This window comes from Saccostrea echinata, unplaced genomic scaffold (assembly GCF_033153115.1).
Source record: "Saccostrea echinata isolate AGI-Se365-2 ecotype Australia unplaced genomic scaffold, CSIRO_AGI_Sech_v1 ptg000062l, whole genome shotgun sequence".
NCBI classification, from domain to species: Eukaryota; Metazoa; Mollusca; class Bivalvia; order Ostreida; family Ostreidae; genus Saccostrea; species Saccostrea echinata.
In genome coordinates, this window is record NW_026889811.1 from 6352490 (window position 1) to 6380379 (window position 27890).

Consider the following 27890-nt stretch of genomic DNA (forward strand, 5'->3'; position numbering starts at 1 on the left):
TGCACAAATGCCATAGTGCCAAGCAATATATGAGCAAAATATCAAGTCAATATTTATCAACAGTTCTTGAGATACAAGGTGTGACAGACGGACAGACAGACAGCTAGACAGGCAAAAAGACGGACGGACAGACAGACAGACGCCGGGTTAAGTGATCCTTAAGTGCCGCCCTGCTCTGCAGGCGACACAAAAAGGGAATTCTTAATATCAAATAAACCTACTACGTAGAACACAAATATATGGAACAAAGTAGATAAGATTACAATGTATAATATATTCAGTCAGGATGACCCTTAAAGAGGTGACCGTTGTGTTTGTTTTGGCACTCTCAGGGGTTTTTGCCACTGTGAAGGAAGGTTTGATCTGGTTAATTATTAAAGCTTATGAATTTGCGAATAGTACTTTGCACATTAAAAAAATTGTATTAACGAAAATTTCCTAATGTTAATTTTAAAGCTTTACATATTGACACGACATACAATTGACATGCTATTATAATTATACAATGTCAAGTCCAAAGAATATGCTCGGTATGCTTGTTAACTATTACGTGTATCTTTTTTCTGCTGAAGACAAGATTGCCATCCAGTATAAAACCTTACCTAATTCATCGACAGAATTAACAAAAATATTGCAGGACAATTTCTTTCGGATGCTCGTGTATCTGGCAAATATGTGGAATTCTGCAGACTCTTTCAGGATTTCAAAGAAGTTAATAATTTACTTCGAAGATTTCCTAAAAGAATGAAAACAGGCAAGACTATGTGTTCCTCAGTTTTTAAGGACACCTGAGTCACTCAGGTGACCTATTGCTGTTTTTGTCCGTCGTCGTGCGAAGCCCGTCGTGTGTTAACAATTGAACTTGTTCAGCTTCTCTGAAACCGCTAAACTAATTTCAGCCAATATTTGGCATATGACATCTATGGGTGAAGCTAAACAAAATCAATAAATTTCATGACCCCCCCCCCCCCCCCCGGGCTTAAACCATAAAAATTGAAGGATGCTTAAAAAAAATCTTCTTTACTCCTGGACATCAAACAGTTCAACTATTGGCATGATTATAATAAGCATTGATACTTTACCAAAATGGTGAAATTCATGAACCCTGTGTATGGTTAACTTTATGTTCTCCAGCACTATTGAATACTTTAGTCTGTATGATGACAGTGAAAAGGAGTTATAAATACTAGCAAGTACATGAAAATAGATCTACTTTATGTTTTATTTCTGAGTACTAGCTGATCCCTGATTATCCTATTTCTCTTTAGCGCATCATATCTCCATCTCTCACTTTATTTTATTTTATTTTAGTTATACTTCAGTGGATCTTTTATAGTTGTATTGTACTCAGGTGAACGGTAAGACCCTTTGGCATTTTGTTTCGGATGCAGGCTGACGGCACGTTATTAAAACAGATCTCGATGTATTAAATGGGTATATTCAAATTTTCAAATGCTAAATGAATAGTCAAACCTTAGTTTCAGAACAAATGAAACGTTGTCTACATTATTAATACCAGTAGATATACTTGTGATAATATAATTTGATGATCTCCACTCCTTGCAGGTGAATATGCGATTCTGGATCTATTCAGATGGTGCATCCTAAATGACATTGCAATGCATACCAAATTCTCTGGATCAAAAAGAGCCGATGACAATGGATCGGAGATACCTTTCAAACCCGAAAAAACCGGCCAGCCAGCTGGACCAGGGGCTTCTGGAATTGGAATTTTCCCAGGAACCAAATGGTGTGGACTTGGAAACGAGGCAATGTCGTACACAGATCTAGGTAATGATTAGATCATCAAACATAAAGCATTGACCTGAAAACCTTTCTTTTTTAAAGAAGTGGTAACATATTAATTTTCTTAAGGAAAATTCAACGCCACAGACGCCTGCTGTAGAACCCACGATCATTGTCCTTACTTCATTGACCACTTTGAGACAAAGTATAACTTCCGCAATCCGTATCCATGGACGCTGAGCCACTGTGACTGTGATAACAAGCTCTATAATTGTCTAAAGGTATTTAAACACGAGGCCCATGAACTACATGTACAATGCTCACCTTATTCATATCGGCATTGTCATTCTTCAGAATATTTTGCAAATACTTCTTGCTTTGTATTCCCATGAAAAATTCTGACCCCCACATTTTGACCCCACCTTAGACCCAAGAGGTCTTGTTAACGTCTTAACGAAACTTTAATCCTCAATGACATGAGGACTCTGAATATTAATATGACTAAAATGATCTTGCTGTCCTGGGGAATTTTTCTTTTTTCAAAAAGATGTTATCCCCAATTTAAATGTACATGTATTATGTAAAATTGAATTCCGATTATAGTTCCACCCTAACCATTGTCCATAATTAAACAAACCTGAAAACACACACGACTTTGGAATGTAAACCACGCTGCATTTCATTTCCGGAATTTCGCATTGCATTTCCGACATTTTTTGTTTTCATTTCCGACATTTATTTTTTTATTTTTTTTTTTTTACATTTCCGGAATATTTGGAGGGTACCTTTCTGGCAATTTAATCTTAACCAATTAGGCAGAAATAGAATTTTAACAGGATATAAATATAACGTTATTTCAGGCCCCATTTTCCAATCAAAACATTACAATACATCCAGCACTAAGTCTTACTAGTAAAATGTTTTGCATGACTTAAATGAGCATGCAATTTTTGTTCACCAAATTTAAGTGCACTGAATTATATGTCTGTGACTGCACCGAAAAACAGAATTCCCTCAACAATCATGATTCCTTTATTCCGTCGACTATAGTTTCCTCTACGTCTTATAAATCTTAACCTATCTAATCTCAACCTTAAACTGAATATCTTGATTTGAAAAGGAGGTGAGCAAAAGTTCAAAACACTTACATGTGCCACTGAATAAAATCATCATAAGCTTCTTTAAAAGCTAACTTTTTAAGGCAGATCTGTTTTCATTGCCGGAAAAGTACTATGTGATAAATGTCGGAGATGAAAACTTTTAAATTTCGGAAATGAAAACTACAAAATGTCGGAAATGAAAAGTTTAATATTTAAAAAAAATCTGGAAATGAAATGTAGCCATAAACCAATCAGTGGAATAAATATACATGTAATTTATTAACTTTATTATTGATAGGAATGTGATATAAAAATTTTATCATTATTAACATTAAAATCTTAAGATAAATTTAAGATATTTTAAGAATTTTTTGATTATGCCTAAAACTATGAAAATGAAAATATTAAATTTATATTGTTTTTTGAATTTAAATTTTAAAAAAATATAACTTAAAGGAAAATTCATTTCATAAAGGTAAGTACATATACCTATACATGATTATTTTAGTCTGTCAACACGACCGCCGCAGACGAGGTGGGAAAGCTGTTTTTCGGACTGCTTAACGTGAACTGTTTTACGTTCCATAAAGGACAGTACTGCCAGCAGGAGCATTGGTCCCATCTTTTCTGCGAGAAATATACAACCGGTGAACGGGCTGTCACTCAAACATTTCCTCACAAATGGAGCGATACTATCGGATAAATATCGTTTTCACAAATATTAAATATTAATGTAAACTTTTTTTCCTAATTTTTCCTAAATGATTATTTCTTGATTAAGAGGGTAAGAAGTCTCAATTCATGTTCATCCGTCTGTGAAAATCCTCCATATATATATATATATATATATATATATATATATATATATATATATATATATATATATATATATATATATATTTGGAGAATTCTGTGTACGCGACCTGGTAGTAGGAAAAGGGGGGGGGGCGTTCCATAAAATAATTTTGCCGATATATAAAGTAAACTACAGAAAACATTATATTTGCATCCCCTCAATGATAAATATTAACGTCTGATGACCTTTTTTCTTTTGTCAAGGAATTTTTGATTGGTATTAAACCCCCCCCCCCCCCCCCCAACCGAAATTGTTTCCTTCGGGCACGCATGATACTTGTAAAGTTATTAAATCTTGATATAATGTAACCTGTCATGAGGTATTATAGACCTGATGTATTTTTGCAATTACTCATTCTATCTATATACAATTTATTTATCTATATTTAATTAAACGCATGACAATTGTGTATTAAAATCCTCTGCATATAATATATTGGAGAATGAACTAATACAAAACCCCAGAAAATTTATAAAAGAATTAAATGTTTTATCTCGGTGTGTGCCAAGTTTTACAGAAAATGGATAGCTGTGAAAAACTGACCTAACTACCAAACACGATCGTCCTGCAATAGTACTATATATTAACGTGGTACATGTTTGCTACAAACTCCAAGAAAACTGTTGAAAACCTGGCAATTAACGGAAAATCGTTCGGAGCCCTTTGCTTATGATATTGCAATCCCATGTTGAAACTGTAAAAATCTGCCAATTATCCACACTAACTTTTAGTTAAGTTGTGGTTTAATAGCTCAATATTAAGGGTTGTTGACAACAAATTTCAGCAGTTGAGATTGTGGAATAACCATGTTTATTTCAAAAGAAAAAAAAATCAAGTAAAACAAATAATTCTAAAATTGCAATACATACACTTCATGAATTTTAGTATGATCTAATATTTTTCAACTTTATAGTATTAGTTGCACATGTAAAATGAAAAAAAAATTAATTATTAATGATGTTTTTTTTTTGTATGATATAAATTTTTAAGAGTTCCAATTTAGGTCTACAAATTACAATAAATAGATTCTTTGTTGACAAAATATGAAAGCAAAAAATTCAAAACCCTTAATTTGGATAGAAACCACGTACATGTACACTCAACTTTTCCCCCATGATCATTAATCATTTAATCTAATTACTTCATATTGTTCTTATAGTTCAAGGTCTGTTAAATAACCATCAATAGTATGCCATCGTCCAAAGTCAATTTGAAACCAACCCAGGAAGTTTCCCGAAGGTGCCTATCAGATTTTGCGGGGGATCACAACCCTGTGACTGGGGTAGTCACCATGTATCTACCTCTAAACAAAAGGACATGTTGTTATGTGCACCGCCTATGACTAATGTCTAATAGTAAATGCAGTTGTAACGTCGACCTTGGTTTTAGAAAAAGAAGTAGAGTATTTAAATATCAATGTCCTTTTAATCTTATTTCCGAAATGATAATTTAAGTATATCTTTTTAAAGTTTTAGCAAGGTGCCAAGTTGTAATTAATATTACTCAAGACAGACATGTGACAAATATACTCTGCGGTTGTTTAATTCTTTATTTGTTGCCAAACTAAGACGACAGATCATTCAAAAGTGTTATCTCTACATCCAAAGATATAAAATAATGAACAATATCTAAAAATTACAAAAGAGTCGGATTTAAATTGTATGAAGCTGTCTAACAGATTATTGCACCATCATTTGCGATTTATTATTAGACCCATAGTAAAGGGGACGGATGATTGTCGAGGGATTTGAGTACTATAACCTAACAACAATTATAAACAAAAATAATGTTCACGTAGTAAAAGAGCTTAAATTTTGCCCTGACTCATAGTACTTCTTTATTTGTTTTGATATGTTAATGATATACCCACGTGATCGTAGCACCTGGCACTTAAGACAAAGCTAAATACTGTATTTTAAATACATGTATCTTCCGCCGGAGGAGCAGGACTTTGCAGGTAGAGAGGGTACGATTGACCGCTGCTGAAACAGAATGTGTTCCCAAATGCGAAAGCGGGAAATTCGGACCCATTCTAGACATTCTTCTCTGAGTAGAAAAATAGGCAGACAGTGTCGTTTGATCGGGGATGACATGACAAACAGATACAGGACAGTAACAGCAGCAGAGGAGTTCCGGACGGAAGCTCCACACGTGAACTATAACCATAACGTTCTATTTGTTGGACTTGTGAGCTCTCTGCATTTGTTTTTTATTCTTTCACGTTACCATTAACCTGATAACTTTTCAGAAAACAGGTGAATAGAAGAGAAAATGATGCATGCGCAGTTCCACATGTGAAACTACATGTATATAGTTGTTGGACTGGAGAACTCTCTTCTGCATTTTTTTTTTATTATTCTTTCACGTTACTTTTTATCAAGAGTCATCGGTGAATAGAAAATAATGGTGGAGTACATGCAATTTGGAGCATTTCTGTTTTTTGTTGCTAAGACAACTTTCGAAATAATAACTTGGGAACAAGAAACTGGAAATCTCAGATCATATTGATAATAAGGGCACGCATAAAGATTTTTCCCCAAGATTTCAACATGTGGAAATTTAATAAAAATGTATCAATTTCTCTACAAGGACAATGTAAAAGAAATTATCATTCCATTATGAAATGATTCATTCAGTGATATTATTCGTTTGAGGTGCAGATTCCAAGTTCGAAAACTTTTTACAGAAAATGGACAACGAGTCGGAAGGAGATAACCACGAAGGCCGCCAAGAGTGTGTTCAGACTTCAATGTTCTAATTTTGACAAAAAGAACATTTGAGGATGATTTATTTATAATGTGTTCAATTTATGTAGAAAATGTTAATTGTTTCTGAATGCTATGGATTTTGTACATTCTTGTATGTTTGAAATAATATATTCATAAAAATTTAAGATTTGTTTTTATTTCAATCAATTTACATGCAATTCCTAGTATTTTATATGAGTTCCTAGTATTTTATATGCAGTAATAAAATAGAAATAGATTCTTAATTTCGAAAATTGTTTTTATGCAAGAATATTTATTCAATAGCCCCAGAAGATAATTACATTATGTTTCGTGGAGGAAAGGCCTGTGCATCTAGGTCTTCCGTTTGTAAGTGAATAAAAAGAAATATGTAACAGATCCTTAGAAAGCGGGGGGGGGGGTAGGGTGCCCCCCCCCCCACTTTTTTTTAGTATAGTATTTTGCTATAGTAAATTTTCCTTTAGATGCTGGTCCCCCCACTTTTTGATGTTGTAATGCAGAGCACTGGTAATTTCCAGGATTTGGACAGTAAATTATGTTGTTGTTTTTTTTGTTTTTTGTTTTTGTTTTTTCTTACTTGTCAGATAATTTTCGGAAGTTGCCCCCTCCCCACTTCAGGGCAGTTTTTTTTGCTTGTCAGATTTTTTTTCGGGAAGTTGCCCCCCCCCCCACTTTTGTAACCGTTGCTACGGGCCTACGAAATACAGGAAACAGAGATAATCGCATGGAGAAGGGTTATTGAGGGTTATATTTATTCTAATGTAAGCTAACTTTTCTTTGCCAAATGCAGAAATTGAAAGAAAAGTCACTAAAACCTTTATTTGAGATAACTCTTAATGACTAACTAAAGGTGGTCTTAGATTTCATACCAGGGTTGTCTGGTAAAATACATATAGTGGACACTGTCAAGTTGTTTACAGTGAAACATATATTCAATGCAACTCTCTTAAATTCTCACTATACCTTTAGTGCGTCAAATAAATGAATGCTAAAAGATTTAAAATATGGTATTTTATGTAATTTGTGGTAAAACCTTACAGCACACTGAACACATGCATTTGATTGATTGGTTTTTGAGAAAAAAATTTCGATGAATCAAGTGTATTATTCTCTACATTTCTTTATAAACTCTTCTTGATAAAACGCGTGGTCTTCCATATTAAAAAAAATTGAATATATATATATATATATATATATATATATATATATATATATATATATATATATATATATATATATATATATATATATATATATATTCAATTTTTTTGAAATATATATATATATATATATATATATATATATATATATATATATATATATATATATATATATATATATATATATATATATTTATCCAGACATAAACCTCTTTACGCATGGTTTATAGAAAATGTGGACCAATTGGCGCAATAAAATCTACAAGTCAATGGACTTTAACATAAGCAGTTAAAGAAAAACAAATCTGTTACAATAACTAAAGAACTTACAAGGGATTTGCGTTAAGGACATACGCAACGTACCTTACCTACTGATAATTTTTCAAGATATTCTTAATTTAAGATTACAGTGCCATCAGATGTTCGTAGACAAAAAAATCAGCATGCATTACCAGTGGTTTTGAAAAGATATCAAGTGATGGAAATGTTTGTATAATTCAAAGAAAAATATACTAAACATACATTCTAGATGTCTTGTTTATCCAAACTTGTTCTAGAAGAAGTGTACAATAGCATATATAGACATTAAAATATAGCACATAGTTCTTTTAAGTATTGGAACTCTTCAACTCAAGGGAAAAGGACAATAAAGTTCAAACTACATGTACGTTGCGTATGTCCTTAAATGTACGTGCGAGGGGTGGGTGCTGGTGCTAAACTAATTATCATAAAGATACACGGCATGCATCGGATTTAAAAAATTGGTTGGACGGTTACTGAGATAATAAAACTTACAATTTCATGTTTCAATTAATGGGACTGGTCGGTTCACCATTTTGAAGAAGGGACACTGGTAACAAAATTTCGCCCCCCTTCCCTCTCATACATATGTACAGTCATGATATTTTATGGGGGGATATGGCTCTGCATGGGGGAAATCGCACTCTATAACTATTAAAGAGAAGCCCCCCCCCCAGGAAAATTGAATCATCTGGTGTGGGATTTCCTACTCTAGAGTCATTTTTCCGTTGGGAAAATCCTACTCTAGAGCCTATTTTGCGGAGGAAAATCCCCCTCTAGAGCCAGTTTTTCGGGGGGGGGATTTTAGAGGGGAAAACCTTCTCTATAAGACCGGTACCCAGGGTGATTTTCTTGTACCTGACAACGCTGCTAAAAATGTAAAGGAAATTTTGAAGAAAGGAAAGTTTACAGAGCTTAGCCATCCCCCGTTTTCACTAGATCTCAGTCACTGTACATGTGCTATAGCTATTTTTTTTTAATTTCAAAAACTCCAGAAAACCATCAGTGGAAGACGCTACTATTTTAGAGCGTTATACCTGTAGGTTTGCTCCTGTAGTCTATGCTGTTGTGTTTGTAGTTACATAATATTTCTAAATAAACATGATAAAGTTTTTCCTTGTTGAGATACATGTAAGTACTATCAATCCATTTAGAATAATTAACATTTGAACATTTTTAATGAAATAATCGGCTATCCATACCTATTATCAAATGAAAAGGACCATAGACTCGATACATAAATGCAAATACCGGTAAACAGATCATATAACTGTGCATGTACAGTCATCTGTTTTAGCGAGTTTTTTTTCCCTACATCTACTACAATATTGTGACCTTGGTTAATTAGTTAGTATCGACGGGTCTTTATATCCCATAGTGGGATTCAATCCCAAAACATCAGGATCAACTCAAAAACTACTATGCCAATTTCAAAAAAAATTGTCACAAGGCATCCTCGGGGGAAGAGATTCAAGTTTGTTCAGATGAAGCGCCACGCCCTCTGTCAAGGGGAGATAATTAAGAACTAATGACAATTTAGCGACATCTTTTTTAAAAATCTTCTCCTCAAGAACCACTTCAAGCCAGAAAAGATGAAACTTACATGTACGTGAAAGCTTCATTAAAATGCTTCTCAAGAATGGCGAAGTCATGAAAAGTAGTAGAGATATACATGAAGAAGCGTCCTCAGGTAGTGTAGATTCAGGTTTTTTCCAATCATGACCCTGAATGGAGGGGGGGGGGGTAGGGTGACGCCACAGTAAGTTTTACATAGGAATATAAAGGAATTAACCTTTAAAATTATCTTCTCAAACAGTACAACCTTTTGAGTAATCATGCAAATGTGGATTCAAGATTGTTCAAATCATGGTCTCCGGGATAAGGTTGGGTCACAATAAGGGATCAAAGTTAAGTATAGGAATATACAGTCATATGGGGATAACTGTAATCTAAAAAAAACTTCTCAAGAACAGCAAAGCTCTAATTAGTCATGTTAATATGAAAAATTCTTAGGTAGTTCAGATTCAAGTTTGTTCAAATCATGACCCCCGTTGGTAGGGTGGTTTTACTAAATACATAGGAAAAAAATCTTTTAAAAACATAGCAAAGGCATGATTAGTTATATTGATATTGAAGCATCCTCAGGTAGTGTAGATCCAAGTTCATACAATTAAATTATGATCCACGGGGAGGGGGGTGTAGGATTGGGCCTGAATAGGTAATTAAAAGTTTTACATGCGAATATATAGAAAAAAAAGGCTTTTAAAATTTTCTTTTTAAGAACAGCAAATGCACGATTTACATGTAACTATGGTAAATGACGACCTGTTGGCTCCTTGTCCCTTGAATACAATGTACAACAAAACCATTACTATTCTTTCTTACTGTATAGATTATTCTACCCGTTGAAGAAAGTACACGTGCTTTTGTTTACCTCTGTTTCAAACGCTTTTTGGTTTTCACCGCTTAGAGAATTCTACACGGGAGATCATTCTCAATTACTATTTTATAAGTGAAAAACCCATGTATTAAACTTTTTTTTTCTCCGGAAAACCCTGGCTTGCCAATGTCCTTAAATCTTGTTTAAATGTAGCCGAAGTATACAAAAGCACAGGGAAATTGTTTGATTTCTGGACTGTGCACTTCGCCTTTGATATTCCACTTGTTTACAACTACGTATGTTGTTGCATTCAGCACAAAAAGAAAACCTTAACGAAACTGTACATCCCCATCTTTTATTTTTATTTTCCTCTCCATTTTTGAAAATAACATACATGTTGTCTTATTTGAAATTCACGACTTTTCTTTTTAAATAACAAATGGTATATCCTATCATATTTTCTTTACCTCTCAACCTTAAGTAGAAAAATTTACTGGGACCATGCCCTGGATTATGTAGGTGTACATATTTTACCTACATTCTTGCTGTTTGAATTGAAGAAATATAACTGTACAGGTACTTGAACCATATGTCAATATTAAAAAAAACTAGTTCATCTTCATTTGAAGATGAAAGGATGTCCGTGGGTTGTGAATGGTGAAAGGTTTATAAGAAAAATTTACAATAATAAATTGCAAACTCAGTAGAGTGAGCGTGGGTCTAAAAAGCTGCAGATGGCCGTCTGCACACTTGTCATAATCTTGATAAAGTTCCTATCGAAGAACAGGCCCTAGTTTGATTTTGGTCAAATCTAGGAACCTACTTAGTATTTTTAGAGCAAATATCTCTTGTGAATCAGCAATGCAAAGTAGGGGTATTTAATTTTCTTTTGAAGTATCAAATCAAAAATATTTCAAGCTGCATATATTATGTTTTAATTTACGGTTTCTTCGTAACAAGAAAAATTAAAAAAAAGCTCGACAAGAAAGTCACATAGCAAAGTTTATTTCAATATGAATAATAAAACATCAATATTTTATGTAACAAAAAATATATTACTATTATATCACTTTACATGCTTCCCAAAAAGGAAATACTAAAGAGAAAAAAAGAAACCCTAGAAAACCTTTGAAAAAAGTCACTTCATAATTTAATCTCTTTGCATGCTTTTTAGACAGGAAAAATTAAAGAAAAAAAAATATTATCTCTAGAAAACTTATGTGTACTAGAAATTCTATTGTAGTTGCAAAATGTCGTTAAAAAGTTATTTAATATATAACATTGTAAAGAGCATCAAGTACTTTTAACATAGAAAAATTAAAATTGAATGGATGAAAAATATAAAAATAGAATAAGCAGTAAATAAAAGATTGTGAGGTCTTGGTAGACAAAATTAAAGAGAAAAGGTGAAAATAAAAAAAAATGCATTATGTATATTGAACTGCTTAATAAAATACCAAAAAGGTAATAATGTTACAATATGATCACTTTTTTTAGCAATTGTGCATAAAATTTTGAGAAAAAAAAATAATGTATTGGAATACCTCTCCCAGTATGAAAGAATATTAAATTAGTATAGTGATTTTATATATTTTTTAACAAAACACATTCATTTGTTCTTTGTCAAAAATTATTTAGCTGGAATGCCTCTTCCCAATTTATAATTATGAAAAGAAGAAGAAAATTGATATTTGTTTTGTGTAATGATGCATTTAATTTGTCGAAAAGAAAATGAATGAATTCTTTCGTTTCTCATTTATTCAGAAAGTAACTCTTTTTTTTTTTTTTTTTTTTTTTTTTAGCAATTTTTCATTCGAAAATGTACGCATCTGAATGTCTCTCCCTCAAATAAAACACCAAAAATGTAAATAATGTAAAATACATGTACATAATGTTATAATAATATCACTTTTCATGCTTCTCAGAAAGGAAAAGCTAGAAAAAAAGAAACTCTAGAAAAACCTATTAAAAAGACACTTTACAATCATATCATATTTCATGCTTCTCAGAAAAGAAAAAAACTAGAGAGAGAAAGAGAGAAAAAAAAGAAATTGTAGAAAACCTATGAAAAAAGACAATTTACAATTAAATCTCTTTCAAATTGCATGCTTTATAATTAAATCTCTTTATACGCTTTTTCAGACAGGAAAAACTAGAGAGAAAAAATGAATCTCTAGAAAACCTTTGTGTACCAGAAAGTTGAGTTGCAAAAGGTACATAACATTGTATGTGCTATACAAAGATTCATTGTATTATTCATACATTTTCTTTACATTTTTTCTTTTCTTTTTTAAAAGTTATTTAACATAGTATATTATAAAGAGTATCTAGCATTTCTAACATAGAAAAATATAAATTGGTTGCATACAAAATGTAAAAATAAAATAGGTAATAAAAAAGCATGTGGGTCTTGCTGGGACAAAATTAAAGCGTGAAAAATATGCCTTATGTATATTGGACTGCTTAATAAAATACCAAAAAGGTAATGTTACAATATGACCACTATATTTTTTTTTTCAGTAATTGTGCATAAAATTTTGAAAAATAATATATTGGCATATCTCTCCCGGTATGAACAAAATATTTACTTCGTATAATAATTCCATATTATTTTTCTAACAAAACACATTATTCTTTGGCAAAGAATATTTTACTGGAGTGTCTCTTCCCAAATTAATAATAATGAGAAGATTGATTGTATGTTGTTTAACGTCCCTCTCGAGAATTTTTCACTCATATGGAGACGCCACCACTTGCCGGTGGAGAGCTGCAAATTTTGTCCTATACTCGGCACTTACGGCCATTGAGCAGTGAGGGATCTTTTTCGTGCCAGCACCTACTGCGACACGGGACTTCGGTTTATACGGTCTCATCCGAAGGACCGGTCTCCACGTCCCACAGTGGGATTCGAACCCGCGACGTAAGGATCAACTCCTTACTTCGCGACTCTAGAGCACACGCTCTAACCACTGCGCCACGCGGGCGACAATAATGAGAAGAAGAAGACGGAAATTGATACCTTTGTTCTGCAATGATGAATTAAATTTGTCAAAAACAAGGATCGTTTCTCCCATATTCAGAAAATAACTTAGTGATGATATATTGTCCACACTTCATTTCACTATGCACCTTTATATATAAACACAACACCTTAATATGCATTGTAGCGCACCGAGCAGGTTGACGCCAGGTTTTATTATATTGAATATATTCAAACATACAGACAATGCAGTTTTGATATAACATTAGGCCCACATACTAAAAGGCAAAACACAAAAAGCGAATTTTATTAATAATGCAATAAAATTAAAGCCTCCTCCGCCGCCCAGGAAAAACCATAGATAAAAAACAAATATTTTGAAGAAACTATGGAAACCTGTGTGTCCGCGGCAAATTGCAGAGTTAGCGAAAAAGTTGAGTGGCGGACCCTCACTCATGTTTTAAAAATCCAAAAAAATTATACTAAAATTTATGAAAATATAAATTTTACTATTGTATTTATAAAACATAAAATTAAAAACCCGACTTGCTCAGGATAGCATGTGCTAGAAAGTGAACTCTTACTTCGTAACGCGAAAAATGTAATTTTAAGTTATTTAAAAATGTATGTATCTACATGCCTCTCCATCAATTGAAAAAAAACTCATCTATGCAGTGGTGATATTTTTTCCAGTAATTATGCATCCAACGAACCATATTTACATATACATACTCCTTATTCAGGGAATAAGACATATACAGTGATAATATTTTTCCAGCAACTATGCATTGAAAAGTACATGTATTTGTATTTCAGCTATTTCGAAAAGCTGAGACATAATGTGATAACACGCATTCAAAAAATGCATGTATTTGAAAGGCCATATAGACGGCAAATAGAAGTCTTAGTCTTATTTTCATTGTACTGAACAATAAAAATTCTACACATAATGGATGTCTAGTGGTAATCATTTGAGCTCATTTTAGAGTCATCAATGTCAAAATACTAACAAAATTTTAGTTGTCAGAGAATAATACATAATATATTTTTGATGATGCAATTGTATTATCTAGCAGATTTATAAATTTAACTATCATAACAAAAAGTGTTTATTACAGTTACCTAAATATATAAAGAGTGAGCAGATGGAGGAAGGTGTTTCATATATAAATTGCTAAAATATGAAGGTGAATAAATATCTGCTTGAAACAGTGATATGCTTAGATACAAGTTCAGAAAAAAGGAAGAAAATTAAGTACCGTTTCCTTTTCATTCAATGGGAAGTAAAATATTTCCATTTCTATAGTTATAAATCAATATAATGGTTAAAAATTAATATAATGTTTATAGTTATAAATTAATACAATGTTTAAAGATTTAAACCAATATAATATTTATAGTTATAATAATGTTTACAGTCATAAATTAATGTAAAATTAAAGTAAAGAGAGAGCATATAACTTTTGAAAAATCTCCAGACCTGTCATCTTGTTTCTTTGGAAAAAAGAGGAAGGGGACTGATCAGACTGGTCCTTTTTACGAAACATCATTTAAAAGATAACTTAAATGAGAAAGTATAAAAAAGGCTCTTAATTAAAAAAAAAAGAAGAGAAAAAGAATGCATCACTTAGCTTTACAAAAATAATAATAATCATAATAATAAGTGAAAGGGAAAAGAAGACAAAATATCTAGCTTACAGAGCTTACAACAAAACACATATCAGGTAATTTTTGTGCTTAATTAATTTTTGTAAAATTTTGCAGTTTTGAAAACATAGTAAAAAGAGTATTACTGCTTGAGTGGAATTGAAAGTTCCCCATTATATGATAAAATTGTTTAAAAAAAAGGAAGAAAAGAAAAGAAGAAAATATATTACAAATGATGTGCTCTCTAAATAAAAAACTTTGCGAGAGTGACTTCGTTTTATTCAGAAAGAAAACAAACTTTTCAATGTTCCTAGCTTAATTGAGGTACAGAGGGAGATTTTTATAGCCTGTGATATTCAATTTTTGTAGAATTTTGCAGTTTTAAAATAACAGCAAATGAGTATTGCTGCTTGCAGTTGCATGAAATTCAAAATACTGAAAAAAAGTACAAACAAGTTGAGCCACAGAAATAACCCATTATATGCAAAAAAAAAAAAAAAAAAAAAAAAAAAAAAAAAAAAAAAATTGTTCAAAAAAAAAGAAAGAAAGAAAACAAAAAGAAAATATACTTCAAATGACATGGTCTCTAAATTAAAAATTTTTGCGAGGGTGAGTTCTTATTTAAACAGAAAGACAGCAAACTTTCCAATGTTCATAGCTAAACTGAGGTACAGAGGGAAGTTTTTATAGCCTTTGAGAAATCTCAAGCCGTCTTATTCTTTTGGAAAAAAGTCCTCTTTACAGCACATCATGGAAAAAAAACAACTAAAATTAAGGTAGAGTAAAACAATCCGAAATATCATTACATGTACTTAAATTTTTAAAAAAAGGAAAAAAGAAAAAGGAACGCTCCGCTTAAGTATAAAAATGTTAACTAAATAAGTAGAAATAAGAGAAAGAAAGATGAGACTTAAAATATTAATCAAATATCATTTAAAAAGAGAAGAACAATATACTTGAAAAGGAATTATCAAAAAAAAAAAAAAAAAAAAAAAAAACACTCGAAAAAGAAAGAAAGAAAAAGATACATCGTTAAGCATTGCAAAAAAAAAAAAAAAAAAAAAAGAATAATAAGAGAAAGAAAGAAGAAAGAAAGAAAGAATATCTTTTGTTTAAAATACCATATATTGGGTAATTTCTGTGTTTATTTTGACAGATGGTAGGCTTTTGTTTTTACACTGAATTTAACACGGAATATTCCGTCTATTTGATCAATATAAATAGGGTTTACGGCGGCTTTGACCGGTCGAAAAGGGAATGCTTACTGTTCCTAGGCACCTGATTCCACCTTTGGCGTTTCCGAGGATCTGTGTTTTATGCCCGGTTCACAGATTTGTATTGTTTGTAGATTTTTATGAGATCAGTAACTGTTCGTTTTCTTTACCATTTTCATTTATTCAATTTTTGTAGAATTTTGCAGTTTTAAAATAACAGCAAATGAGTATTGCTGCTTGCAGTTGCATGAAATTCAAAATACTGAAAAAAGTACAAACAATTTGAGCCACAGAGATTACCCATTATATGCAAAAAAAAAAGTCAAAAAAAAAAAAAAAGAAAAAAAAGAGAAGAAAATATACTTCAAATGATGTGGTCTCTAAATTAAAAACTTTTGCGAGGGTGACTTCTTATTTAAACAGAAAGACAGCAAACTTTCCAATGTTCATAGCTTAATTGAGGTGCAGAGGGAGGTTTTTATAGCCTTCGAGATATCTCAAACCGTCCTGTTCCTCTGAAAAAAGAAGTCCTCTTTACAGCACATCATTGAAAGAAAAACAAATAAAATTAAGGTAGAGTAAAACAACTCGAAATATCATTACATGTACTTCAAATTTTTCAAAAAAGGAATGCTCCGTTTAGGTATAAAAATATTAACTAAATAAGCAGAAATATGAGAAAGAAAGATGAGACTTAAAATATTAATCAAATATCATTTAAAAAGAGAAGAACAATATACTTGAAAAGGTATTATCCAAAAAAAAAAAAAAAAAAAAAAAAAAAACCACTCGAAAAAGAAAGAAAGAAAAAGATGCATCGTTAAGCATTGCAAAAAAAAAAAGAATAAGAGAAAGAAAGAAGAAAGAAAGAATATCTTTTGTTTAAAATACCATATATTGGGTAATTTCTGTGTTTATATTGACAGATATTTCATAGCAATTGGTAGGCTTTTGTTTTTACACTAAATTTGACACGGAATATTCCGTCTATTTGATCAATATAAATAGGGTTTACGGCGGCTTTGACCGGTCGAAAAGGGAATGCTTACTGTTCCTAGGCACCTGATTCCACCTTTGGCGTTTCCGAGGATCTGTGTTTTATGCCCGGTTCACAGATTTGTATTGTTTGTAGATTTTTATGAGATCAGTCACTGTTCGTTTTCTTTACCATTTTCATTTATTCAATTTTTGTAGAATTTTGCAGTTTTAAAATAACAGCAAATGAGTATTGCTGCTTGCAGTTGCATGAAATTCAAAATACTGAAAAAAGTACAAACAATTTGAGCTACAGAAATTACCCATTATATGCAAAAAAAAAAAGTTCAAAAAAAAAAAAAAAAAAAAAAAAAAAAAAAAAAAGAAAACAAAAAGAAAATATACTTCAAATGATGTGGTCTCTAAATTAAAAACTTTTGCGAGGGTGACTTCTTATTTAAACAGAAAGACAGCAAACTTTCCAATGTTCATAGCTAAATTGAGGTACAGTGGGAGGTTTTTATAGCCTTTGAGAAATCTCAAGCCGTCTTATTCCTCTGGAAAAAAGTCCTCTTTATAGCACATCATTGAAAGAAAAACAACTAAAATTAAGGTCGAGCCAAAAAAAACTTGAAAAATCATTGCATGTATTTCGAAATTTTAAAACGGATAAAAGAAGAAATGCTTCGTTTAGCTATTATAAATATCAAGTAAATAAGTAGAAATAAGAGAAAGATGAATCTTAATCAAAATATCTTTTAAAGGAAAAGAACAATAAACTTGATAAGGAATGTACCTAAAAACAAAAAAGAATTCTTCATTACAAAAAGAAAGAAGAAAAAACACTTCGTTAAGCTTTGTAAAAAAGAATAATGACATAAAGAAAGAAGAAAAAATATATCTGTAAAATACCATATATATACTTCAAATGATGTGCTCTCTAAATAAAAAACTTTGCGAGAGTGACTTCGTTTTATTCAGAAAGAAAACAAACTTTTCAATGTTCATAGCTTAATTGAGGTACAGAGGGAGGTTTTTATAGCTTCGAGATATCTCAAACCGTCTTGTTTCTCTGAAAAAAGTCCTCTTTACAGCACATCATTGAAAGAAAAACAAGTAAAATTAAGGTAGAGTAAAACAACTCGAAATATCATTACATGTACTTCAAACTTTTAAAAAAAGGAAAAAAGAAAAAGGAATGTTCCGTTTAGGTATAAAAATGTTAACTAAATAAGTAGAAATAAGAGAAAGAAAGATGAGACTTAAAATATTAATCAAATATCATTCATTTAAAAAGAGAAGAACAATATACTTGAAAAGGCATTATCAAAAAAAAAACAACAAAAAAAACAAAAAAAAAAAAAACAAAAAAAAAAACACACTCGAAAAAGAAAGAAAGAAAAAGATACATCGTTAAGCATTGCAAAAAAAAAAAAAATAATAAGAGAAAGAAAGAAAGAAGAAAGAATATCTTTTGTTTAAAATACCATATATTGGGTAATTTCTGTGTTTATTTTGACAGATGGTAGGCTTTTGTTTTTACACTGAATTTAACACGGAATATTCCGTCTATTTGATCAATATAAATAGGGTTTACGGCGGCTTTGACCGGTCGAAAAGGGAATGCTTACTGTTCCTAGGCACCTGATTCCACCTTTGGCGTTTCCGAGGATCTGTGTTTTATGCCCGGTTCACAGATTTGTATTGTTTGTAGATTTTTATGAGATCAGTCACTGTTCGTTTTCTTTACCATTTTCATTTATTCAATTTTTGTAGAATTTTGCAGTTTTAAAATAACAGCAAATGAGTATTGCTGCTTGCAGTTGCATGAAATTCAAAATACTGAAAAAAGTACAAACAATTTGAGCCACAGAGATTACCCATTATATGCAAAAAAAAGTCAAAAAAAAAAAAAAAGAAAAAAAAAGAAAAGAAAATATACTTCAAATGATGTGGTCTCTAAATTAAAAACTTTTGCGAGGGTGACTTCTTATTTAAACAGAAAGACAGCAAACTTTCCAATGTTCATAGCTTAATTGAGGTGCAGAGGGAGGTTTTTATAGCCTTCGAGATATCTCAAACCGTCCTGTTCCTCTGAAAAAAGAAGTCCTCTTTACAGCACATCATTGAAAGAAAAACAAATAAAATTAAGGTAGAGTAAAACAACTCGAAATATCATTACATGTACTTCAAATTTTTCAAAAAAGGAATGCTCCGTTTAGGTATAAAAATATTAACTAAATAAGCAGAAATAAGAGAAAGAAAGATGAGACTTAAAATATTAATCAAATATCATTTAAAAAGAGAAGAACAATATACTTGAAAAGGTATTATCCAAAAAAAAAAAAAAAAAAAAAAAAAAAAAAACCACTCGAAAAAGAAAGAAAGAAAAAGATGCATCGTTAAGCATTGCAAAAAAAAAAAGAATAAGAGAAAGAAAGAAGAAAGAAAGAATATCTTTTGTTTAAAATACCATATATTGGGTAATTTCTGTGTTTATATTGACAGATATTTCATAGCAATTGGTAGGCTTTTGTTTTTACACTAAATTTGACACGGAATATTCCGTCTATTTGATCAATATAAATAGGGTTTACGGCGGCTTTGACCGGTCGAAAAGGGAATGCTTACTGTTCCTAGGCACCTGATTCCACCTTTGGCGTTTCCGAGGATCTGTGTTTTATGCTCGGTTCACAGATTTGTATTGTTTGTAGATTTTTATGAGATCAGTCACTGTTCGTTTTCTTTACCATTTTCATTTATTCAATTTTTGTAGAATTTTGCAGTTTTAAAATAACAGCAAATGAGTATTGCTGCTTGCAGTTGCATGAAATTCAAAATACTGAAAAAAGTACAAACAATTTGAGCTACAGAAATTACCCATTATATGCAAAAAAAAAAAAGTTCAAAAAAAAAAAAAAAAAAAAAAAAAAAAAAAAAAAAAAGAAAACAAAAAGAAAATATACTTCAAATGATGTGGTCTCTAAATTAAAAACTTTTGCGAGGGTGACTTCTTATTTAAACAGAAAGACAGCAAACTTTCCAATGTTCATAGCTAAATTGAGGTACAGTGGGAGGTTTTTATAGCCTTTGAGAAATCTCAAGCCGTCTTATTCCTCTGGAAAAAAGTCCTCTTTATAGCACATCATTGAAAGAAAAACAACTAAAATTAAGGTCGAGCCAAAAAAAACTTGAAAAATCATTGCATGTATTTCGAAATTTTAAAACGGATAAAAGAAGAAATGCTTCGTTTAGCTATTATAAATATCAAGTAAATAAGTAGAAATAAGAGAAAGATGAATCTTAATCAAAATATCTTTTAAAGGAAAAGAACAATAAACTTGATAAGGAATGTACCTAAAAACAAAAAAGAATTCTTCATTACAAAAAGAAAGAAGAAAAAACACTTCGTTAAGCTTTGTAAAAAAGAATAATGACATAAAGAAAGAAGAAAAAATATATCTGTAAAATACCATATATATACTTCAAATGATGTGCTCTCTAAATAAAAAACTTTGCGAGAGTGACTTCGTTTTATTCAGAAAGAAAACAAACTTTTCAATGTTCATAGCTTAATTGAGGTACAGAGGGAGGTTTTTATAGCTTCGAGATATCTCAAACCGTCTTGTTTCTCTGAAAAAAGTCCTCTTTACAGCACATCATTGAAAGAAAAACAAGTAAAATTAAGGTAGAGTAAAACAACTCGAAATATCATTACATGTACTTCAAACTTTTAAAAAAAGGAAAAAAGAAAAAGGAATGTTCCGTTTAGGTATAAAAATGTTAACTAAATAAGTAGAAATAAGAGAAAGAAAGATGAGACTTAAAATATTAATCAAATATCATTCATTTAAAAAGAGAAGAACAATATACTTGAAAAGGCATTATCAAAAAAAAAAACAACAAAAAAACAAAAAAAAAAAAAAACAAAAAAAAAAAACACACTCGAAAAAGAAAGAAAGAAAAAGATACATCGTTAAGCATTGCAAGAAAAAAAAAAATAATAAGAGAAAGAAAGAAAGAAGAAAGAATATCTTTTGTTTAAAATACCATATATTGGGTAATTTCTGTGTTTATTTTGACAGATGGTAGGCTTTTGTTTTTACACTGAATTTAACACGGAATATTCCGTCTATTTGATCAATATAAATAGGGTTTACGGCGGCTTTGACCGGTCGAAAAGGGAATGCTTACTGTTCCTAGGCACCTGATTCCACCTTTGGCGTTTCCGAGGATCTGTGTTTTATGCCCGGTTCACAGATTTGTATTGTTTGTAGATTTTTATGAGATCAGTCACTGTTCGTTTTCTTTACCATTTTCATTTATTCAATTTTTGTAGAATTTTGCAGTTTTAAAATAACAGCAAATGAGTATTGCTGCTTGCAGTTGCATGAAATTCAAAATACTGAAAAAAGTACAAACAATTTGAGCCACAGAGATTACCCATTATATGCAAAAAAAAGTCAAAAAAAAAAAAAAAGAAAAAAAAAGAAAAGAAAATATACTTCAAATGATGTGGTCTCTAAATTAAAAACTTTTGCGAGGGTGACTTCTTATTTAAACAGAAAGACAGCAAACTTTCCAATGTTCATAGCTTAATTGAGGTGCAGAGGGAGGTTTTTATAGCCTTCGAGATATCTCAAACCGTCCTGTTCCTCTGAAAAAAGAAGTCCTCTTTACAGCACATCATTGAAAGAAAAACAAGTAAAATTAAGGTAGAGTAAAACAACTCGAAATATCATTACATGTACTTCAAACTTTTCAAAAAAGAAATGCTCCGTTTAGGTATAAAAATATTAACTAAATAAGCAGAAATAAGAGAAAGAAAGATGAGACTTAAAATATTAATCAAATATCATTTAAAAAGAGAAAAACAATATACTTGAAAAGGTATTATCCAAAAAAAAAAAAAAAAAAAAAAAAAAAAACCACTCGAAAAAGAAAGAAAGAAAAAGATGCATCGTTTAAGCATTGCAAAAAAAAAAAAAAAGAATAAGAGAAAGAAAGAAGAAAGAAAGAATATCTTTTGTTTAATATACCATATACTGGGTAATTTCTGTGTTTATATTGACAGATATTTCATAGCAATTGGTAGGCTTTTGTTTTTACACTAAATTTGACACGGAATATTCCGTCTATTTGATCAATATAAATAGGGTTTACGGCAGCTTTGACCGGTCGAAAAGGGAATGCTTACTGTTCCTAGGCACCTGATTCCACCTTTGGCGTTTCCGAGGATCTGTGTTTTATGCCCGGTTCACAGATTTGTATTGTTTGTAGATTTTTATGAGATCAGTCACTGTTCGTTTTCTTTACCATTTTCATTTATTCAATTTTTGTAGAATTTTGCAGTTTTAAAATAACAGCAAATGAGTATTGCTGCTTGCAGTTGCATGAAATTCAAAATACTGAAATAAGTACAAACAATTTGAGCCACAGAGATTACCCATTATATGCAAAAAAAAAAGTCAAAAAAAAAAAAAAAAGAAAAAAAAAGAAGAAAATATACTTCAAATGATGTGGTCTCTAAATTAAAAACTTTTGCGAGGGTGACTTCTTATTTAAACAGAAAGACAGCAAACTTTCCAATGTTCATAGCTTAATTGAGGTGCAGAGGGAGGTTTTTATAGCCTTCGAGATATCTCAAACCGTCCTGTTCCTCTGAAAAAAGAAGTCCTCTTTACAGCACATCATTGAAAGAAAAACAAATAAAATTAAGGTAGAGTAAAACAACTCGAAATATCATTACATGTACTTCAAATTTTTCAAAAAAGGAATGCTCCGTTTAGGTATAAAAATATTAACTAAATAAGCAGAAATAAGAGAAAGAAAGATGAGACTTAAAATATTAATCAAATATCATTTAAAAAGAGAAGAACAATATACTTGAAAAGGTATTATCCAAAAAAAAAAAAAAAAAAAAAAAAAAAAAAAAAAAAAACACTCGAAAAAGAAAGAAAGAAAAAGATGCATCGTTAAGCATTGCAAAAAAAAAAAAAAAAAAGAATAAGAGAAAGAAAGAAGAAAGAAAGAATATCTTTTGTTTAAAATACCATATATTGGGTAATTTCTGTGTTTATATTGACAGATATTTCATAGCAATTGGTAGGCTTTTGTTTTTACACTAAATTTGACACGGAATATTCCGTCTATTTGATCAATATAAATAGGGTTTACGGCGGCTTTGACCGGTCGAAAAGGGAATGCTTACTGTTCCTAGGCACCTGATTCCACCTTTGGCGTTTCCGAGGATCTGTGTTTTATGCCCGGTTCACAGATTTGTATTGTTTGTAGATTTTTATGAGATCAGTAACTGTTCGTTTTCTTTACCATTTTCATTTATTCAATTTTTGTAGAATTTTGCAGTTTTAAAATAACAGCAAATGAGTATTGCTGCTTGCAGTTGCATGAAATTCAAAATACTGAAAAAAGTACAAACAATTTGAGCTACAGAAATTACCCATTATATGCAAAAAAAAAAAAGTTCAAAAAAAAAAAAAACAAAAAAACAAAAAGAAAATATACTTCAAATGATGTGGTCTCTAAATTAAAAACTTTTGCGAGGGTGACTTCTTATTTAAACAGAAAGACAGCAAACTTTCCAATGTTCATAGCTAAATTGAGGTACAGTGGGAGGTTTTTATAGCCTTTGAGAAATCTCAAGCCGTCTTATTCCTCTGGAAAAAAGTCCTCTTTATAGCACATCATTGAAAGAAAAACAACTAAAATTAAGGTCGAGCCAAAAAAAACTTGAAAAATCATTGCATGTATTTCGAAATTTTAAAACGGATAAAAGAAGAAATGCTTCGTTTAGCTATTATAAATATCAAGTAAATAAGTAGAAATAAGAGAAAGATGAATCTTAATCAAAATATCTTTTAAAGGAAAAGAACAATAAACTTGATAAGGAATGTACCTAAAAACAAAAAAGAATTCTTCATTACAAAAAGAAAGAAGAAAAAACACTTCGTTAAGCTTTGTAAAAAAGAATAATGACATAAAGAAAGAAGAAAAAATATATCTGTAAAATACCATATATATACTTCAAATGATGTGCTCTCTAAATAAAAAACTTTGCGAGAGTGACTTCGTTTTATTCAGAAAGAAAACAAACTTTTCAATGTTCATAGCTTAATTGAGGTACAGAGGGAGGTTTTTATAGCTTCGAGATATCTCAAACCGTCTTGTTTCTCTGAAAAAAGTCCTCTTTACAGCACATCATTGAAAGAAAAACAAGTAAAATTAAGGTAGAGTAAAACAACTCGAAATATCATTACATGTACTTCAAACTTTTAAAAAAAGGAAAAAAGAAAAAGGAATGTTCCGTTTAGGTATAAAAATGTTAACTAAATAAGTAGAAATAAGAGAAAGAAAGATGAGACTTAAAATATTAATCAAATATCATTCATTTAAAAAGAGAAGAACAATATACTTGAAAAGGCATTATCAAAAAAAAAAACAAAAAAACAAAAAAAAAAAAAAAACAAAAAAAAAACACACTCGAAAAAGAAAGAAAGAAAAAGATACATCGTTAAGCATTGCAAAAAAAAAAAAAAAAAAAAAAAAAAAAAAAAAAAGAATAATAAGAGAAAGAAAGAAAGAAGAAAGAATATCTTTTGTTTAAAATACCATATATTGGGTAATTTCTGTGTTTATTTTGACAGATGGTAGGCTTTTGTTTTTACACTGAATTTAACACGGAATATTCCGTCTATTTGATCAATATAAATAGGGTTTACGGCGGCTTTGACCGGTCGAAAAGGGAATGCTTACTGTTCCTAGGCACCTGATTCCACCTTTGGCGTTTCCGAGGATCTGTGTTTTATGCCCGGTTCACAGATTTGTATTGTTTGTAGATTTTTATGAGATCAGTCACTGTTCGTTTTCTTTACCATTTTCATTTATTCAATTTTTGTAGAATTTTGCAGTTTTAAAATAACAGCAAATGAGTATTGCTGCTTGCAGTTGCATGAAATTCAAAATACTGAAAAAAGTACAAACAATTTGAGCCACAGAGATTACCCATTATATGCAAAAAAAAGTCAAAAAAAAAAAAAAGAAAAAAAAAGAAAAGAAAATATACTTCAAATGATGTGGTCTCTAAATTAAAAACTTTTGCGAGGGTGACTTCTTATTTAAACAGAAAGACAGCAAACTTTCCAATGTTCATAGCTTAATTGAGGTGCAGAGGGAGGTTTTTATAGCCTTCGAGATATCTCAAACCGTCCTGTTCCTCTGAAAAAAGAAGTCCTCTTTACAGCACATCATTGAAAGAAAAACAAGTAAAATTAAGGTAGAGTAAAACAACTCGAAATATCATTACATGTACTTCAAATTTTTCAAAAAAGAAATGCTCCGTTTAGGTATAAAAATATTAACTAAATAAGCAGAAATAAGAGAAAGAAAGATGAGACTTAAAATATTAATCAAATATCATTTAAAAAGAGAAAAACAATATACTTGAAAAGGTATTATCCAAAAAAAAAAAAAAAAAAAAAAACCACTCGAAAAAGAAAGAAAGAAAAAGATGCATCGTTAAGCATTGCAAAAAAAAAAAAGAATAAGAGAAAGAAAGAAGAAAGAAAGAATATCTTTTGTTTAATATACCATATACTGGGTAATTTCTGTGTTTATATTGACAGATATTTCATAGCAATTGGTAGGCTTTTGTTTTTACACTAAATTTGACACGGAATATTCCGTCTATTTGATCAATATAAATGGGGTTTACGGCAGCTTTGATCGGTCGAAAAGGGAATGCTTACTGTTCCTAGGCACCTGATTCCACCTTTGGCGTTTCCGAGGATCTGTGTTTTATGCCCGGTTCACAGATTTGTATTGTTTGTAGATTTTTATGAGATCAGTCACTGTTCGTTTTCTTTACCATTTTCATTTATTCAATTTTTGTAGAATTTTGCAGTTTTAAAATAACAGCAAATGAGTATTGCTGCTTGCAGTTGCATGAAATTCAAAATACTGAAAAAAGTACAAACAATTTGAGCTACAGAAATTACCCATTATATGCAAAAAAAAAAAAAAAAGTTCAAAAAAAAAAAAAAAACAAACAAAAAAAAAAACAAAAAGAAAATGTACTTCAAATGATGTGGTCTCTAAATTAAAAATTTTTGCGAGGGTGACTTCTTATTTAAACAGAAAGACAGCAAACTTTCCAATATTCATAGCTAAACTGAGGTACAGAGGGAGGTTTTTATAGCCTTTGAGAAATCTCAAGCCGTCTTATTCCTCTGGAAAAAAGTCCTCTTTACAGCACATCATTGAAAGAAAAACAACTAAAATTAAGGTCGAGCAAAAAAAAAAAAAAAACTTGAAAAATCATTACATGTACTTCAAAATTTTAAAACGGATAAAAGAAATGCTTCGTTTAGCTATAATAAATATCAAGTAAATAAGTAGAAATAAGAGAAATATGAATCTTAATCAAAATATCTTTTAAAGGAAAAGAACAATAAACTTGATAAGGGATGTACCTAAAAAAAGAAGAGGAATTCTTCATTAGAAAAAGAAAGAAGAAAAAATACTTCGTTAAGCTTTGTAAAAAATAATAATGACATAAAGAAAGAAGAAAGAATATATCTTAATACCATATATTTACTTTAAATGATGTGCTCTCTAAATAAAAAAACTTTGCGAGAGTGACTTCTTATTTAAACAGAAAGAAAACAAACTTTTCAATGTTCATAGCTTAATTGAGGTACAGAGGGAGGATTTTATAGCCTTTGAGATATCTCAAGCCGTCTTATTCCTCTGGAAAAAAGTCCTTTTTACAATACATCATTCAAAGAAAAACAACTTAAAGTAGAGTAAAAAAAAACTTGAAAAATCATTGCATATGCTTCGAAGTTTTAAAACGGATAAAAGAAGAAATGCTTCGTTTAGCTGTAATAAATATCAAGTAAATAAGTAGAAATAAGAGAAAGATGAATCTAAATCAAAATATCTTTTAAAGGAAAAGAACAATAAACTTGATAAGGAATGTACCTAAAAAAAGAAGAATTATTCATTAGAAAAAGAAAGAAGAAAATATACTTCGTTAAGCTTTGTAAAAAAGAATAATGACATAAAGAAAGAAGAAAGAATATATCTGTAAAATACCATATATATACTTCAAATGATGTGCTCTCTAAATAAAAAAACTTTGCGAGAGTGACTTCGTTTTATTCAGAAAGAAAGGAAACTTTCAATGTTCATAGCTTAATTGAGGTAGACAGGGAGATTTTTATAGCCTTTGAGATATCTCAAACCGTCTTGTTTCTCTGAAAAAAGTAGTCCTTTTCACAATACATTTTTGAACGAAAAACAACTTATATTGAGGTAGAGTAAAAAAAAAAAAACTTGAAAAATCATTACTTGTACTTCAAACTTTAAAAAAGGATAAAAAGAGAAAGGAATGCTCCGTTTAGCTATAAAAATATTAACTAAATAAGTAGAAATTAAATAAGAAGAAATAAGAGAAAGAAAGATGAGTTTTAAAATATTAATCAAATATCATTTAAAAGAACAATATACTTGAAAAGGAATTATCAAAAAAATATCAGTCGAAAAGAAAGGAAGAAAAAAACGCTTCGTTAAGCATTGCAAAAAAAAAAAAAAGAATGATGAAAGAAAGAAGAAAGAAAGAATATCGTTTGTTTAAAATACCATATATTGGGTAATTTCTGTGCTGATTTTGATTGATATATTTCATTAAAATTGCTATGCCTTTTTTCACTAAAGTTGATTATGGAATATTCGGCTACCTGAACAATGCAAAGGGCTCAAGAAGAG

General features: G+C 30.5%; 1 protein-coding gene across 1 annotated transcript; it reads left to right on the forward strand.

Moving 5' to 3' along the window:
- Positions 1–286: 286 nt before the first annotated feature.
- Positions 287–3578, forward strand: LOC133175336 (acidic phospholipase A2 PA4-like). The gene is made up of 4 exons (XM_061310429.1): positions 287–356; positions 1567–1791; positions 1876–2027; positions 3355–3578. Exons 1-4 carry the CDS (start codon positions 287–289, stop codon positions 3547–3549), a joined length of 642 nt encoding a protein of 213 aa, XP_061166413.1. The 3' UTR covers positions 3550–3578.
- Positions 3579–27890: the final 24312 nt, after the last annotated feature.

What these genes read in the sequence shown, in the direction of transcription:
- LOC133175336 (XM_061310429.1), top strand. Translation starts at nt 287, where the DNA reads ATGACCCTTAAAGAGGTGACCGTTGTGTTTGTTTTGGCACTCTCAGGG. An exon ending in AATGTCGTACACAGATCTAG is followed by an intron (nt 1,792 to 1,875) that starts GTAATGATTAGA and finishes AATTTTCTTAAG; the next exon opens with GAAAATTCAACGCCACAGAC. An exon ending in AGCTCTATAATTGTCTAAAG is followed by an intron (nt 2,028 to 3,354) that starts GTATTTAAACAC and finishes TGATTATTTTAG; the next exon opens with TCTGTCAACACGACCGCCGC.